Below are 16,923 nucleotides of genomic sequence, written 5' to 3'. Positions count from 1 at the left end.
CCACTAGAGGGCAGTACGACAAAACACATCAACTCCAGTCCAGAATGTCCAAAATATGCTTTTTTTGGGGGGCAAATCACAAGTTTGGTGTGCAGAACTGGTCCAAATTCTTATTTTCATACATGCACCATCATTTGTAATCCATTAGAGGACTGTATGAAAAATAATATGCAGTGCATGAGTTATTTTAGCAGGTTTATTCAGGTTTGTTCAACAGAGTATATTATATACAATATTAGCATGTTTTAGCGTGTTGACCCGGTTCAGAGGGGTGATATTAGCATGTTTTTAACATGTTTACCTGGTTCAACAGAGGGGTGATATTAGCATGTTTTTAACATGTTTACCTGGTTCAACAGAGGGGTTATGGCGTCATCGCTGCGGTCGAGGATTAGCAGTAGAGGAGGAACTTCTGTCTTTCTGAAGTCAAACAACTCATACTCCTTAGTGATGATTTGCTGCGGGAGAAACACACATTTCAACATCGGTGTGGCGTGTGTTCTCTTACTTTTTGTTTTATCCCACGATTTTTGAAACCCATTTTTTCACCCAATGTCAATTGCGCTACACTCCCTCTGCCAACCTGGGAGAGCATTGGACTGCCTCATGCTTCCTTCAATGCATGAAGAGTCCAAGCCGCTTCTTTTCCCCTGACAGGGGGGAGTTTCCCCGGTTGGACGTAGCACGTGGGAAGGAATGAACACGTTATTCCAACCAGTTCCTTTCCTCTCCATCAGGCTGGCCAGGGGGAGGCAGTTTAGAGACCAGGATTACTGCATGTTTTTTGTGAGGGTACCTACCCTAGGGGACACGTGGAGAACATACAAACTCCACACAGAAAGGCCCTTTCGCCAACCCCACTTAGGGTACTATGGGCACTGATGACACAGAGGAGAGAACACGCCCCCAGCACCCACAGCATCCCCAGCTGGAATCGAACCCAGGACCTAGCTGTGAGGCAGAGTCCTACACCGGGTCGGATACCCAAGTTTTACGGGTGGGTGACCTTTTTTAATCAGCGGACCCGCACTGCACGGTGTTATAAACAGCAGCTGAGCTGGGGGTTATCTCAACAGCGGAGACAAGTTATATTCCTTCCTACTTCCTTGTTGTTGTTTACGGCCGAAGCATTCCGCAGGAGTTTATTTATTTCACCAGGCTGCAGACTGTAGCCTAAATTTTTCGTTCGCTCGCGCTGATGAAACACCAAGGGATTCTAATGCCAACATTCAACACAAGATGTAAAGCTATTAAACCCAGGTAATGTTGGCCTAATGCGTCACTCTGTCTAAGTGTAAATAAAGTTAAAAGGATTAGCCTGATGAGTGATGACCGTGTTTGAAACAGCCTTGGATCAAGACGGTCGACTCATCAGGCTAATCTTTTTTTTATCATCCTCTCCTTGTCATGCCATTTAGGTTGAAATCATGATATACCGGTAACTTTATGTTGTGATAATAAGCAGCAGTAGCCTCAGTCAACTACATGTCTTCCGTTCCGTGTGCAACGCCATGCCACCGCCCACCACAACCACCACCACACACCACATGCGGTGTTGGATGAAATAAAGTCAATGATAGCTATCAGTGCGTGTGATACGAATGGGTAACGGTTACGGGGCTGGTAACGGGTCCAATTTTTGACGGGCGGGGCGGATCTGGTTTAGAGTTTTATATAAATCACGGGTAACGGGCGGGTTGCAGAACTGATGATTGACGGGCCGGGCGGGTGCAGGTTTTCGAAAATTGGACCCGCGCAGGACTGTGAGGCCACAGCGTTACCAACTGCGCCACCATACCCCCTGGCATGTGTATATTGGGTGTGTCAAAGTGTGTGCGCTACCTTAACACTCTCAGCCAGTCTCTTGGTCAGGTCAGAGGACAGCTGGTATCTGATCATGGGACATTTCTTCAAGGCCAGCAGTACGGACGTCAAACCCTGGGTGGACCTCATCAGCATGGACGGCTCCCAGCTACGACCCTGAACATACATGGAAAAAAGAAGAAAAAAAGATATACCGTACAGTATGACGCCAGGTTCAAAGTAAAAAAAAACCTGGAGCAGGGGTGTACAAACCTTTTTCAAAGGGGGCCATATTAGAAAATATTAAAACACCCAAGGGCCAACTACCGGTACATAATTTAGCTTCGGATTTAAACGATTCTATTTAACTATGCTCATCAATATTTAATATCAATGGTCTTTTGTCAGGTGTGTGCTGTGAACAAAAAGTGTCTTTGTTCAGCCTTATGACTGTCCAAATGTAACCAAGCAAGCAAGGTAAAAAACAAAAAGAGGAAAAAAAGAAAGAAAGAAAGGAACAAGGAACACTGACAAAGTATACTCTGGGAAATGTCCAGGTTAAAAAACTTGAATGTAAAAATGTCCCATACTGTTGGGCGGGCCCGTTCATAATACAATTCAGGTATGAAGCTTCACACTTTGGACACAGCTGCCTTAGGGTTAACAATCAAGAGCCGCCAAATCTTTGTGTGACAGGATATTTATTTTTACAATAACCTAACCACTTGAACCCTATATTCTGAGGGGAACATAACATAAGCCTCGCAGAAGTGCTTGTAGATTGGCTATTCTTTTGGCAAAGACTCAGGTTTGGTGTAGAGCAAAACAGAGCAAACCAAGTACAAAGTGAAAGGTCAAGTTCACCAAGTATTGACAGTTTAAGTCAAGGGTCGGCAACAGGCAGCCCGCAGGCCGAAATTGGCCCGTCGGAAATTGTCTCTGGCCCGTCGTGCTACAAGCTCACGATGCGACATGCTGAATGTTCACCTATTTTGGCCAAATCTTCCCGTATTACGACATGTCAAGAACAGAGACACTAGAGTTAGCGTGATAAACAACTTCCCAACAAACCCATTTTATACTTTTGTCATACAAACGCTTAATTTGCAACTTGTGAATGTATAGCAAGAGCCATGTTTGAGTGATTGTACAGCCGTGTGACATTACCCTGGTCACTCCTTGTAGGTTGAGAGAGAACAGATGAGGATTCACTGCAATGAAGTCTCCATAGAACTCCTGCAACACAACACGATGCATAAAGCAAAATAACTTACCATGACAAAATGCTATGGTTACAGTATGTTTAAGGTATCATCATTATTCTAAACCTACATTGCTGCAGTTCTACATACAGCCAACAAGTTGAAGAAATCACAGATTGTGGCTTTAACCTTTGGTTTTATGACATTTTATGACACACGGGAAATGCTTCTTCTGAACATGCCAGTTTGACCACTTAAAATACTCTTTCATCTTAAAATAACCAACCGATAGAAGACATGCTGGCTTAAATCCAAATGACTGGAACCTGCAGTCATGGCGACTGAGAACTTAATAATACATGCACAATACATAACATCAGTAAGACACCTGAGATAGATAGATAAAAAGTGCTCTTGAATGGTTTGTTCTTACATGTCACAGAACGAAACAGGTTCTCGCGACCACTTTTCTGGTCTGCCAAGGTATTTGTGGAGAGGATGACTCACATTATCACATTATGGCACGCATCTTATGTTATGTGCATCTCTCCACAACAGACTCCAGTGAGTCAGCTTCTTCACCAGTTTGTTTAGCCGCTTGGCATCCTTGTCCGTCACACTGCGAGAACTTATCGACCTCACCCTAAAGCGCATTTACTATCATGACAACAGGGATCTCCATCCCTGATGATGTCACGAGACCTGGGCACCATATTTTACAAATTGCAGCATTTGACTTCCATTTCATTTTATATGGTTATAATGTGGTTATATTCATATCGAAAACAGAAGAAGAAATGATTATTATTACTAAAGCTAGCAAAATAAACTAGAATTAAAAACAGTTCAGTAGTACAGTACTACAGTAGTGGTCGTTGTTTTATTGCGTCCCTTAACTATAAACTGCGTTTTGGGATGCAAAATGCATCTAAAATAATGCAAAAAAGTAAACAGTCAATAGAATACACAACACGATACATATCGTTACGAGTACCTGTGTATCCTCACCTGTACTTCTGCAACCACTTCCTGTTCATCAGCCTCCGCCAACGTCTTGATCTCACTTTTACTGATGACATTACTGAAGTCTGTAATCAAACAGTCGCACCATATATCAGTATCATCGGATAGTATTTTTTATGATCACTATATCATCACTATGTTATGATTATAATATCACCAAATATCATCGTAATACTACACTATATCATAATAGTATTATATTAATTCGACCAACAATGCCAATACAAAGTTAGTTTTGGTTCCATGAAACGTTTTTTTTTTTTTTTTAGTGGTGTGTAAACATTCAAAATGTGTGTTTGGGTTCAGATAACAGTGATGAGCATTGGTAATTAAATTATTTATTTCACAAATGAGGTCTGGATCAAGTCAAATCTCAAAAACAGATCGCACAACAAATGAAGAATCAAACAAAAAGGTTTAGTTTCAGCCCTTCAGAAAGAGATCGTGCTTACAGATGAAGTAAACACTGTATTTGGGTCTTCTCAACTCCTGGATCAGGTTCTCAACATTCTCCTGTAGAACACATAAATAGAATAGAATAGAATGAGAAGGGAGTGCAATAGTTTACAGTAGAAAATACCTTTCTATGGTGATTCGGTTCCTACAAACAAACACCACCAAGGGATTCAATAGAAAGTTTAGTACCTTGGTGGGTCGTAGGAAGCAGAGCGCTTTGAGATGCTTCATGTTGTCTCTGTTCTGAGAGTCGATCCTCTCAAACAGATAAACCTCCTTCTGCAAGATCTCTGACTGAGTGTAGACCATGCTCACTATGCTGGTCTGGAACGAACAAACGAACACACACACACACACACACACACACACACACACACACACACACACACACACAATAATTCATCAATCATAATTCATAAAACAAGGCGTGATCTTTCTTTAAGAGTTTCAAAGTGCATGCCATTTTTCTTCTATCCTAAGTGGTCTGTGGTCTAAATTAAAAAGGTTCAGAATGGATGAAAGCAGTAAACTATACCCACGATTAGACTGAAACTACCTATGATGAGAGCAAACTGCAGCTGAACAGAGGACAGGTTTTTGTGGGATTAAAATACAGACATGACATTGACACTGTGAAAATATGACATCAATAACAAAATATATATAAAAAGGACATGGCAGTCATTAGCCCCATATGTGGCCTCTCCCTACGCTAATTCTGTAGCTCTCGGAGCTACAGAATGAGGGAACATACTGGGGTCATACTACAGTCATTAACAACATACATTAAATGCAAGTCCTCCTCACCGTCTCTTTATCCATGAGCAGAACCTTCATTCCAGGCCCGCTGTTCTCAATCATCTTGGAGACATACTGCTTCACTGCTAGAGTCACATTCATGGTTATATTATATATAAATCTCTAATAACACCTTTATAATGGAAGATGCGCTGTTTTTGTTTTATCTGCTTTTCTATCGATGATGTTGACAAACATCAGCTGATCATCTGCGGAGGAAATGGGAGAAGGGACGCAGGCTAAGCTTCCGGGCGCGTGACGTCAGCACGCAGTCAGCCGACACTGACGCCTGGCGTTGTCTGGCGCAGTGTTGCCAACTCTCCAGTAACGGAAGTAGCTAGTGGCTCCTCGAAAAGTCGCTAAAAGTCGCCAGGGGTGGGATATGCGCGCGCATAGCGCGCGCCGCCCCTAGCGACTTTTTTGCGTCCCTAGCGACTTTTAGGCGCCCTTAGTGCACTTAGTTTGTATCATCTCTTCATTTGATAACACATCGTTTAAACTCATTGTAATATTTAAAAAAATCCATACAGGAATTAGAAGGTTAATACTTTATGCATCCGAGTGTGTATTTTATTTTTACTAGCAGACTAAACAGAGCTGCCAGTGCTTCCTCCTTTCTTGCTCTGTCGAGCTCGAGGGGCGCGTTCGGAAATACCGCACCGGAGCGCACTCGCCTAGGCAGAGCAAGAAAGGAGGAAGCACTGGTAGACAGTCTGTGCAGTGTGCACATAACCGAGCCGAGGAAGCCACTGAGCCTGCTGTGACCTGTGACGCGCCGACCACTTTTAGTTTTGCCAATTTCGCGGATTTGAGGCTGAGAAAAAAAAAAAAAAGATTTTATCTCTGGCGCATATCTGGCGCCTGTCAACACGATTTGTCCCCAATTCACCAGGGGAAAAAAGCTAGATTTCTCGCCAGAAGCTTTTCACTAATTCAGTCGCTAGGGGGGTCTGGAAAGAAGCTAAATATGACGACAAATCCGCTAAGTTGGCAACACTGGTCTGGCGTCATCTAGAGGCCATGTTGGTGCATTGCTCCCGACCTTTTTATTTGTAACGGTGAAATAATGGAACAATAATGTAAACAAGCAATGAAGGCTTTTGTCCGTTCTCCAAGTTTTCTATGTCAGTGGTGCTCAACAATTTCATGTCAAGGAGCCCCAGACCAACAGACCAACCTCCATCTGAAAATATGTTTTCCAGGCACCGCCCAGAAGCAAAGATTTGAGTTAAAAATGTTCGCTCTGAAAGAATATATATTCAAAGATTTGCATCTTGCAGCTTGGCACCACTCCATCAATGGCAGCTGTATGATATATTATGTAAAGGCACCGTTACATACTGAACATGAATGCATGGACAAATCCTTTAATCTTAAAGTGACTTTAAGGCATACTTTGTCTCCAGGTGGTCCAGGTCCATGATTCCACGACTCCATGATTTCCGGTTTGGGTTGTCCGATTGAAGCCGATCACTGGCTTTTAATCGCTCTTTAGTAACAGCGTTACTGAACTATAATAATGTGACATTTCAGCTGGGTACCCCCCTCGAAAATGATCTACTAGGGGTAAAATCTGGTTGCTTTTGGTAGTTTGTAGTGAATTGTTCTACTCGAAGAACAATTCACTACAAACTACTCAGTAGAACAATTTACAAACTACCAAAACCAACCAGATTTCAGATACTGTCTAGTCACACTGCAAAACTAAAAGCTACAATGACCACCACAACAAAGAGGAAAACTCAATGGACATGTTCACACGACGTCAGTATAGCAGCATGTTTAATATGCATTATGATTATGAAACAATACATTTACAAACCATAGATGGAACACTGGTCAGCTCCCAGTGACAATATCAGACTGTGGTTGCACTGGGCAGGGTCCACCATCCCAAACCCCCACACAGCATGTCATCAGCTCTGTTAGTATAACCAGCAAAGAGACCCATGAACATCGGGGGCTTCATAGAAAGCTCATATATTATAAACAAATATAGTTATCAAGTATCGATTGTTGTGTTTGTTGTTTGTGTGTGTTGGTGAAATGTTTGGGTGCACCGCAAGGACTCATGCAAAGCATATTTAAAGTGTGCACAGAAAACGTTCCCTTTATTTGTGATGGGTTATAAGAAGTGACTCGGTTCTGTTCAACAGCAGCGATCATGGCAGCAGCGATCCACAATCTCTGTGGAGATTCTCTTCTATATTTAGTATAGACCTAGAATGCCTGTGATCATTTAATTATACTTCGTAAATGTTATGCGGCATAAATGTGATAAATGCTCCGTTTGTACTCACCCATTAAATAATTCCAAAGACGTGGTGTGAAAAATGGTCCTCTAGTTTTATATCCATGTGAAAGTTCTGGCACAAAACACGTATTTAGTGAATTATCTCCACTTTTTCAAGAGATGCACACGGACATCTTTCTCTCCGGGCGAGGGGGGCCGGAACAATCGATGAACTGATTTTACAAATACGTCCTGTTTACCGCAGACGTCATCACCAATTGACCAGGGAAACACAAAAGTTTGCAGTCACACAATTGGCAGGTGGTGTGATTAATTACCCAGCACCTATCGCAAAGCACCTGCCAATTGTGTGACCGCAAACTTTTGTGTTTCCCTGGTCAATTGGTGATGGGTGAGTACAAACGGAGCATTTATCACATTTAGGCTGCCCATTTTGAACCCGAACAGAAATTAACCTGGGTGTTCTATGGCTCTGTATGTGAAATACTGTACTTACTGTATGTAACAACAAGAGCCGTTCTAGGGCTATATTTAGTATAGCCTCGGTACGCAGGCCTTTACTTTCGTTCGCGTTCGTCTCAAAAAGAAAAGCCTGGGGAAACGAGACACATTTCCTGGTCTAGGAGTGGGAATGAACTACAGTGCAGGAGGGGGGCGTCGCTCCTAATTTGGTGACGTCAGTGTTGTCGTTGCTGTTTTCTACTAGGGAGGGTAGAGGAGGGGCGGAGGAGAGCAGGGGGCGAGGGCGGGCGCTCAGATCGGTGAACCAATATGATCCAATGCCGTGATCCTGGCGGCACCCGCCCCTCTATACCAGACGTCACGGTGGCCTGGCCAGGCTGCATTTAGTATGACTGAAGCTAGTATACCTATCTGAAACTAAGCCACAGAGACAATAGTCTTTGTGGGCTTAGTATCAGATAAGGTTCTCAGAACCTAATTTGGGTCCTGCTCAACTCTAACACAACTTATAAGTTGTACAATGACAAAAGAAAACTGCAAACATAGCAGATCATCAAATAGTGTTAGACAGATTTCCTTTTTTTAATTCTCTCTTTCCCATGTCCGTATATATGTATACAGACCCTGACACTAGGGGACGTCTTTTTCTCAGCTTTTCTGTCTGTCACACTGTCTCGTCCCAGGGCCTCTTGCGTGTCAGTCAATCAGAGCTTGGGTTAGAGTTTGGATCATCTCATTTGCTCCCTCTAGCTCCATCTTTCCGGGCGTAGCCAACACCATAGCGAATGACCTGATGAATGAAGTGGGTAATCATGGAAATTAGAGTCAATTGAAATATCAGTAATCAAAGTACAGGATCAGAGCTACAAAATGAGTGCACCGTATTGAATTAGATTTATCTGAAAACGGAAGTTCTGAGGATTTAAGATGCAGTTTTGACAAGGAATGTCAATGTGCTTTGGAAAAATAGGTTATGCTTTGAACTGATATATTTATTATGCTATTCATACTTGAAGATTCTAAATCTGGCTTAAAGAACCAAAAACAGTTCAAATATAGTTTTTGAGATCTTTTGCAAAACCTAACCTCCCACAGGGCAGCACACCTAAACCTTAACCCATGTCTAACCAATGACTAGTCTAAACTAAGTATGCACTCCTATCATACAAGTGTGTTTTGCGGAAGGAGCAGCGAAGGAACGGTTTGGGATATACAAGGTTTCTGCCCCGCATGACAGTGACAATATATAAACTAGGTACCTGCGTAGAATCTCCTGATGATCCGACAGAGCTGAGGCCACCTCACTGACCCAACAGCACAGCGTCACAACCAGGTGCTCTATAGTCAAACCTTCAACCCCTCCATAAGATAATAGCTGACTCCAACGGGCCTGCAGGAGAGAGAGAGAGATACACGTTGGACAACACAGACCGTACGGACTCATGATGTATGGACAGAGAGTACTATTCACTGGACATATATAGATACCGATATTTATAACAGTTTTTAAAATGTTGTACATTTTTAACTGTTATTACAATTTCGTATAGATCAAATAGATTTTTGAGCGGTGGCACACCGTCCCCAACAGCTTTGTGTGTCCCTATGTCTGTGTACAGTACGAGTACAGTAAGAGTAGAGTATGAGTACAGTACAGTATGAGTACAGACAATTACAGTATAGTTCCACCGCTCAGTTCACACAGGTGTGATTTTTCATATAATCCACTGAATTGATTAGTCTGATTAACAAAGTAACCCTGTATTTTACAGTACTTTCAATCATCCAAGTGCAAAAAGAAGGGGTGAACAACAAAAAAACCCAAGGCAACTCCGTTCAGGACAGGTTCGCTACAGCACCCGCTAAACCCGTCTTTTTCCCCCATTGTCCCGCTATTTGTTGTGTTCAATGTTTAATTCTCAGTTTTTTGATAACTTTCTGTTGACATAGTGACGAGGACGACGCTTTATGATGACGTAACTGGAAATCGACCTATCACTGGCTTGCAAGGGCTTCTGGGAAACTGAGTTCAATGCAAGTCAACAGGGTTTCATAGCGGCATCCATCCGCCATTGCTCTGTGTTGTTGTTTAGCATAGCTCCAGGGGAATATGTTTCCACTCGGTAACAAACGATGGGACTATTTCCAGCAGGATCTTCATGATATGGAGGTACAAATACGATGCCTTGATTCTTCAAAGGCTAGTGTAAACATCGGCACTGAAAGGGAGTTATTATAATGACTTATAATGCAGTAAAGGTGTTAAAAAGCCTTTATTTTCATGGCTCAGCTAAGCAAAATGTTAAAAAACGAAACTACGCACGTTTTGTCTATGAAGCCTCACTGTGTGTCACATTGTGACAGCTAGGAGATGAGCTATAGCCTAGTTTCACTATATTAAAAAAAACAATGTTCATTCATTGGGCGACTGTGGCTCAGGAGGTAGAGCAGGTCGCCCAATGATCCGTGGGTCGGTGGTTCGAATCCCGGCTCTTCCTGTCTACATGTCGAAGTGTCCTTGGGCAAGACACTGAACCCCAAATTGCTCCCGATGTGCTGGTTGGTTGGTACCGTGCATGGATTCCGCCGCAATCGGTGAATGTGTGCGTGAATGGGTGAATGTGTGCGTGAATGGGTGAATGCACTATGTAAAGCAAGGGGCTATATAAATGCACCATTTACCATTAATCGTAATCGAGGCTCAAAGGATCAAATAATTGCGATATTGATATATTGAAGTCATATCGCTGACAGACAGACAGACAGGTACCTGCAGGAATTCCCTGACAACAGGAGTAATGCAGACATCCAGCGGCTGCAGACGGGAAGAACAGCCAATAGGAATGACCACTGGAGCGGTGTGGGAGGAGCTTAGAGTGGACAGGAAGTGGTCATCCAGGTGACCTCGATGAGTGTCCATGATCAACACACCTCTGCTGTGATTGGACATGTGAGGTCCCCATACCTGCAGGCGCACGCACGCACGCACACACACACACACGCTTGCTAACGCCAACGCTTGCTGCGGCCACTCCTCACATTTATACACTGACATTTGCACTCTCTCTCTCTCTCGCTGTGTCTTAGGAGAAACGCAATTTAATTTTCTCAATGCTTGCAAACGTAAATGACAAAATAATCCTGAACTAGCACTATACCTTTTGGTGCCAGAGGTCCAGCCTGCGCCGCTCTGTGAATCCTTCGGGTAGAGCCAGCAGGGTGATGTTGGTCGGGAAGCCCTTTGGGAGGACGGGGCTGGCCCCAGCGTAGAAGACGACGGGAGAGAAGCAGGTTCCGTCCGCCAGTCCGGACAGCATGATGTCCACCAGGGGAGGAGTGTCCGCCTGTGAGGAGAACAGGCTGAAGGCCGCCGAGGAGGACGTCAGGCGGCCCAGGTCGATGAAGATACTGAGCTCGTCCAGGTAGCCCACAGCACCGGGAGGCAAGCCAGTCTGCAACTGCATGGATTGACCACGAAACCCATTAAGACCTGAGGGCAATTTTACAATATACCCCGTTTTGGAAATCAGTCGTCCTACTTCCGGGCCTCTTCCGACTTCCTTTACAGGTGTTACCGATGACACTAATTGGTTGTCAAACCTTTTAATTTCAAGGTACGGGACCATTTGGAACCCACTCAAGGACACTTTGAGACCCACTGCTGTAGCAGAGTGAATCCAGTAAGTCAACATGCACAATAGCAGCACGCCGACACTGTTTGACCAGAATGGCAGAGCCTAAATGTAATTAGTATCATCTCTAACTTAATAAAACGGACCTGAGTTGCAACTGCACTTGGCCTGCACCAAATGTCTCTACAAGCTCACAACGCGATGCAATGTGAGCATGTAGATCTATTTATGGCACTTTCCTACCCCAGTTAATTGGGGTTCAGCCTAAAGCAACTAAAATATCGCATGACTGAAATGTGTTGTTTGGCCAAGTTCCAATCTGTTTCCTAAACAATTACTAATTATCGGTGTTGCTGTTCTACATACTGTACAACCAAACAAGTGAAGAAACCACAGATGAAGGCTTTAACACATTTAGACCATAAGACGTTTCCACACGTCCTAGATAATCCAACCGATGGTTTGCGAGGACGTGTGCAGACGCTTTTTCATTGATATCAAACGAAGAAAAAATAAATCAGATTTTTTCTCTTTTTTGGGGGGGTTGGCCTATCCTTCTGCAATGTACTCCTTGCTTTTCACACATGCACGCTGCCGTTCACTGCCCTGTTTAGCAAGCAACATTATGCCTCCCGGTTTTTGTACGAAACGGAAGAGAGCCGCTTTCAGAATAAAAGCTGACATATCTGCCCGGCACCCCGAGCTCCTATTTTGAAAGAAATCCCTGGGCTGATTTCTTTTATGAGACCATTAGTGTTTTAAGGAAGATGCTTCTGAACATGTAATCTATTGCTAGTTTGTGATAAGTAAAAAATGACAACCTTCTTCTTTGTAATAAGAAACTTTACTGAGTTGAACGTATTGCAAAATAACAAACTGGCCACTGCCATTCATTCACATAATAGACTGACTGCAATAGCGTGCGCATAGTGCAATGCCCGCTGGGAGTGGGAAGTACCGTAAAACAAACCAATAGAGTGGCAGAACCGTAAGTACCAGAATACTGCAATGAACACTTACAGTTTGACTAATTAAAATAGTCTTAAAATAACTTTAATATCCTTTACTGTAGGGCTTGATTGACTTTGCCAGCAAAATATTTCAGGTTTAGGTTGTGCACAGAACATGCAAGCTCACAAGACGTTGTGGCATGGCGCATTGCGAGTTGGAGACTGGCTATTTTCGGTGTGCGTATTAAGTCAACCTTTAGAGAAAGAATTAAGAAATGTTTGAATCAGTCATGGTGACTGAGAAATGTAATCCATGGGTAGTGGAAACTAGTCGGTAACGTGTCATTGTTCCGACCGTTCATTAGTCCAACCCATTACTAACCCTAAACACACACGGAAGCCACGGGTGAGTCTTAACCCGCCACATAGTCAGACTAACGGGATGTCGGACTAATGTGCAGTCTCCAACAGTGTTGATTTCGTCGACTAAAACTAAGACGAAAAATGTTCGTCGACTACCTTTTTTCACTGTCGAAAACTAAGCTATGACGACTAAAACTAAGACAAAATATACTGACAATTTCGTCAATAAATGATAGTAGACTAAAATGTTTGGAAGGCACTAGTGGACAAGAGATCCAGTATACGTAATTTTGCACTTGTAAGCATGCTGAAAATAGACGAGCTGCAGCGCGACGCGTTGTGAGCTTGCAGATCGTGTAAAAGCAGTCATTACGATAGCATCAACGCCCACCAAAATACATTTTAGTCAACTAAATCAACTGTAGATTTAGTCGACCAGAAATAAAATCTTATGATATTTAGTCGACTAAAACTAGACTAACACTAAAACATTCTGGGTGACTAAAATGTGACTAAATGGAAGCCATTCAAGAGACTAAAACTAAAATCAAAATTTGCTGCCAAAAAACAACACTGGTCTGCATGTTTCTTACCTGCTTTTGGAGGAAGAGTGTGAAGGTCTTTGCGTTCTCGCTCAGGTTTTTGGGAAGTGGTCTGTTTGGCCCCCGGCTGTCCATCGTGGTGGTGAGAGGCTGCAGACTGAGGCTGTGGCTCAACATGAAGTTCACGGCCCAGCAGTAGGCCTCCCGCAGCGCACAGCTGGACGACTTCACGTATCTGGTGGCCGCTCGCATCAGGCTGTCCTCGCTGATACACAACTGCAACAACATCATCATCTGGATCAACAGCACGCTCTCTTTTATTTATTTGAGTGGTGCAACCACTCCCTTACGGAGCTATGTGTGTGGGTGGCTGGGTCTGAGCACGAAAACAGCATGGTTGTTTTTCACCACCTGTGCGCAACCTAACACACACACAAACACGCACATATTAACTGTATATATGGTGATTTTGGGTGTGCCAGTACAGTACAGTGACAGTACAGTAGAGGGTACAGTGAAAACCTGCCTGAGGGAGTCAAGTTTGTGTACAGGACTGACGGTGGGCTCTTTAACCTCAACAGGTTTAGGGCAAAAAGCCCTTACAGAGCCATTACATTACAGAGCTGTAACCAGTACGCAGATGACAACACTCTAGTTGCTCATTCTGAAGCGGACCTCCAAAACATCTTGGATGCTTTTGCTAGAGCCTACCAACTCCTAGGACTTGATATAAACATTTAAAAAAAACTCAGATCCTGTACCAACCAGCTCCTGACACACCCTCCCAAGCCCCCACAATCTATGTGGAAAACAACACCCTGGAAAACATGGATCAATTTGCATACCTTGGCAGTCTTCTTTCCACTTAAGAGCTGTCATTGATGCAGAGATTAACCACCGCGTAGGGTGCGCCAGTGCAGCCTTTGCTAGGCTGAGGAAGAGTTTTTGAGAATAGGGAGATCCAGACCAACATCAAGCTGTAGTTCTGCCCACTCTGCTTTACGGGGCTGATAGCTGGACCACCTACAGCAGACATCTGAAGGCTCTGGAGCGATACCATCAGCGATGTCTCCGCAAGATCCTTAGGATCAGTTGGGAAGATAGGCGTACCAACACCAGCGTTGGTACGAACATCAACCAACACCAACATCAAAACTCACCTGAGAAAGTGCCACTTCAACATCAACACCTTGGAGGAGGCTGCCCTCCAGAGAGGCATGTGGAGCAGGTTGGTCCATGAAGGCACAGCACAACAAGAAAAGGACCTCCACAGTGCCACAGAAACAAAAAGGCAACTGAGAAAGGAGAGACCTACCACCAAGACGGCTCCTCACACCACCACCAACACCACCCCCATGACAACCATTCACATATGCACCCACTGCAACAGAGACTGTGGATCAAGGATTGGCCTCTTACAGCACTTGAAGACCCACAGATGACCAGACCCACCGACAGGAGGACAATCATACTCGTTCCGAGTGATCACGGATGATGATGGTGTGTGTGTGTGTGTGTGTGTGTGTGTGTGTGTGTGACTGTGTGTGTGTGTGAGTGAGTGAGTGAGAGAGAGAGACCTACCTGTTGTTCTCTCTGTGTGAGGACCCATTCAGCCAGGTAGTCTGAATGCCAGGTGGAGGGTGCGTTGTCTTTGATGGTGTCCTCGATGTGTTGCAGAGTCCAGGCACGGATGAGCGCCGGATCGCTGCGGAAGTACTGGGCCGCCTGAGGCACTCCATTACACAGAGAATACAGAACCATCTGCAACTCTGACACCAACAGAGGAGGAGGACGTTGGGACCTGGTTGACCTCCTCTCTGAATCCTACAGGAGAGGAGGGGAGAGACCTCTGTAAATCCTGAGTTTTCTAAAAAAACATTTTCATGTCAAGGACCCCCAAGATTATATGTAATTGGCTGCTGACCCCCATCTGAAAATATGTCGTTCTAGGGACCCCCCGGAAGCAAAGATTTGAGTTTAAAACGTTCACCCTGGAAGATTATATTCAAAGTTTTGCACCACTTGTAGATCTGCTATTTTTCAATAGCTAAAGCATATCATAATGCTTAAAACACCAAAAGGGGTTCCCGTCCAGAATGGGTTAATATTATCTACTTAACCCATTAACACCTGAGGCCGATTCTAAATAAATGTCGTTTTCTGAAAAACGTATGTTGCCATGTCAGTAGTTCTCAAATGTCTTCATGCCAAAGACCCCAGAATTATTTAATTAAAAACTTAAAAAAAACCTTAACAAAGTACGTAATTTATTCCAATTGTTGTTATTGCAATTTACGAGCTGCGTTCGCTTCCCGCGTTTGCGCGTCTTACTTGTATTATTACTTTTGAAAGGAGAATTATTAGAAGTAATACATTACTTTTTTTGTGACGAGGACTTTAGAGGCCGCTTGGGGACTCCGGAACGTGAGGGTGATGGCTGACATGCCCACGGTGGGGAGGGGGGAGGGGGAGGTGGGGAGGGGGGAAGGGGAGGGGTGAGTGTTGATTGACAGTTGAGGAGTGGCAGGACCAGCTGGTACTTGGATGGGGATGATAGATCCACCTCCTGGGTTGCTCCCTCTCTGCTCCTCTGACACATTGACAGCCATCGCTGAGAGAGAGAGACACACACACACACACACACACACACACACACACACACACACACACACACAAGTTAAACAAACAAATTTATACTTTAATAAAATAGATTACTAATCAATCCCTATTTTGGGCATGCCATTTTAAGTTAATTTAGGCAATCTACAACTCATAGATAAGCCATTTTAATCTACAACTCATAGATAAGCCATTTTAATCTACAACTCATAGATAAGCCATTTTAATCTACAACTCATAGATAAGCCATTTTAATCTACAACTCATAGATAAGCCATTTTAATCTACAACTCATAGATAAGCCATTTTCACAATTTTCGCACAACAACATTGCATTGATTGCATCGATATATAAAAATGCAATTAAAAAGCACACTTCTCAATTATTCAACTAATAGATACGGTAATCGATTGAATAATTGATAGTTGCAGCCCTACACACACAATTAACCAGTTCTGGGCGGGAACCTTTCTTGGTGTTTTTAAGCATTATGTTATACTTTAACCATTGAAAAATAGCAGATCTACAAGCTCATAGCGCTTCTGCTATTTTTGAAAAATCGTCAAAATGTGGCAAAATCTTTGAAAATATATTCTTTCAGAGCGAACGTTTTTAACTCAAATCTTTGCTTCTGAGAGGTTCCTGGAATTACATATTTAGAGATGGGGGTCGGTGTCCAATTACATTATCATTTTTGGCGTCCTTGACATGAAATATTGAGAACCACTGATACAGAAACAGGATTTAGAAGACTTTTTTTTTTTTTTCGACGTCAGGCCTAAATGGCCTAAATAAAAAAGAATATACATAAAGAAATG

General features: G+C 43.4%; 2 protein-coding genes across 2 annotated transcripts in view; both read right to left on the bottom strand.

Annotated features, from left to right (window-relative positions):
* Nucleotides 1–5,510, bottom strand: part of vps45 (vacuolar protein sorting 45 homolog) — a 10,558-nt gene extending 5,048 nt beyond the window's left edge. Inside the window, exons 1-8 of the mRNA XM_080787617.1 lie at nt 5,292–5,510; nt 4,674–4,808; nt 4,481–4,541; nt 4,014–4,093; nt 2,971–3,039; nt 1,843–1,980; nt 348–458; nt 1–3 (exon numbers count right to left, since the gene is read on the bottom strand). The exon at nt 1–3 is cut by the window's left edge and continues 132 nt beyond it. Of these exons, the coding sequence (XP_080643743.1) occupies nt 1–3; nt 348–458; nt 1,843–1,980; nt 2,971–3,039; nt 4,014–4,093; nt 4,481–4,541; nt 4,674–4,808; nt 5,292–5,384 (690 nt within the window). The 5' untranslated portion in view covers nt 5,385–5,510. The remainder of the gene's footprint in view (nt 4–347; nt 459–1,842; nt 1,981–2,970; nt 3,040–4,013; nt 4,094–4,480; nt 4,542–4,673; nt 4,809–5,291) is intronic.
* Nucleotides 5,511–7,969: 2,459 nt separating this feature from the next.
* pogza (pogo transposable element derived with ZNF domain a) overlaps nt 7,970–16,923 on the bottom strand; it is a 28,390-nt gene continuing 19,436 nt past the window's right edge. The window contains exons 23-29 of the mRNA XM_080787085.1: nt 15,864–16,096; nt 15,067–15,309; nt 13,537–13,761; nt 11,157–11,456; nt 10,769–10,963; nt 9,258–9,388; nt 7,970–8,788 (exon numbers count right to left, since the gene is read on the bottom strand). Coding sequence (XP_080643211.1) covers nt 8,695–8,788; nt 9,258–9,388; nt 10,769–10,963; nt 11,157–11,456; nt 13,537–13,761; nt 15,067–15,309; nt 15,864–16,096 — 1,421 coding nt within the window. The 3' untranslated portion in view covers nt 7,970–8,694. The remainder of the gene's footprint in view (nt 8,789–9,257; nt 9,389–10,768; nt 10,964–11,156; nt 11,457–13,536; nt 13,762–15,066; nt 15,310–15,863; nt 16,097–16,923) is intronic.

Source organism: Protomyctophum bolini (genome assembly GCF_963924005.1).
Source record: "Protomyctophum bolini genome assembly, chromosome: 17".
In the NCBI taxonomy this organism is placed as follows: domain Eukaryota; kingdom Metazoa; phylum Chordata; class Actinopteri; order Myctophiformes; family Myctophidae; genus Protomyctophum; species Protomyctophum bolini.
The sequence above is the reverse complement of the archived record's forward strand: the minus strand, read 5'-3'. Positions and strand labels throughout refer to the sequence as shown.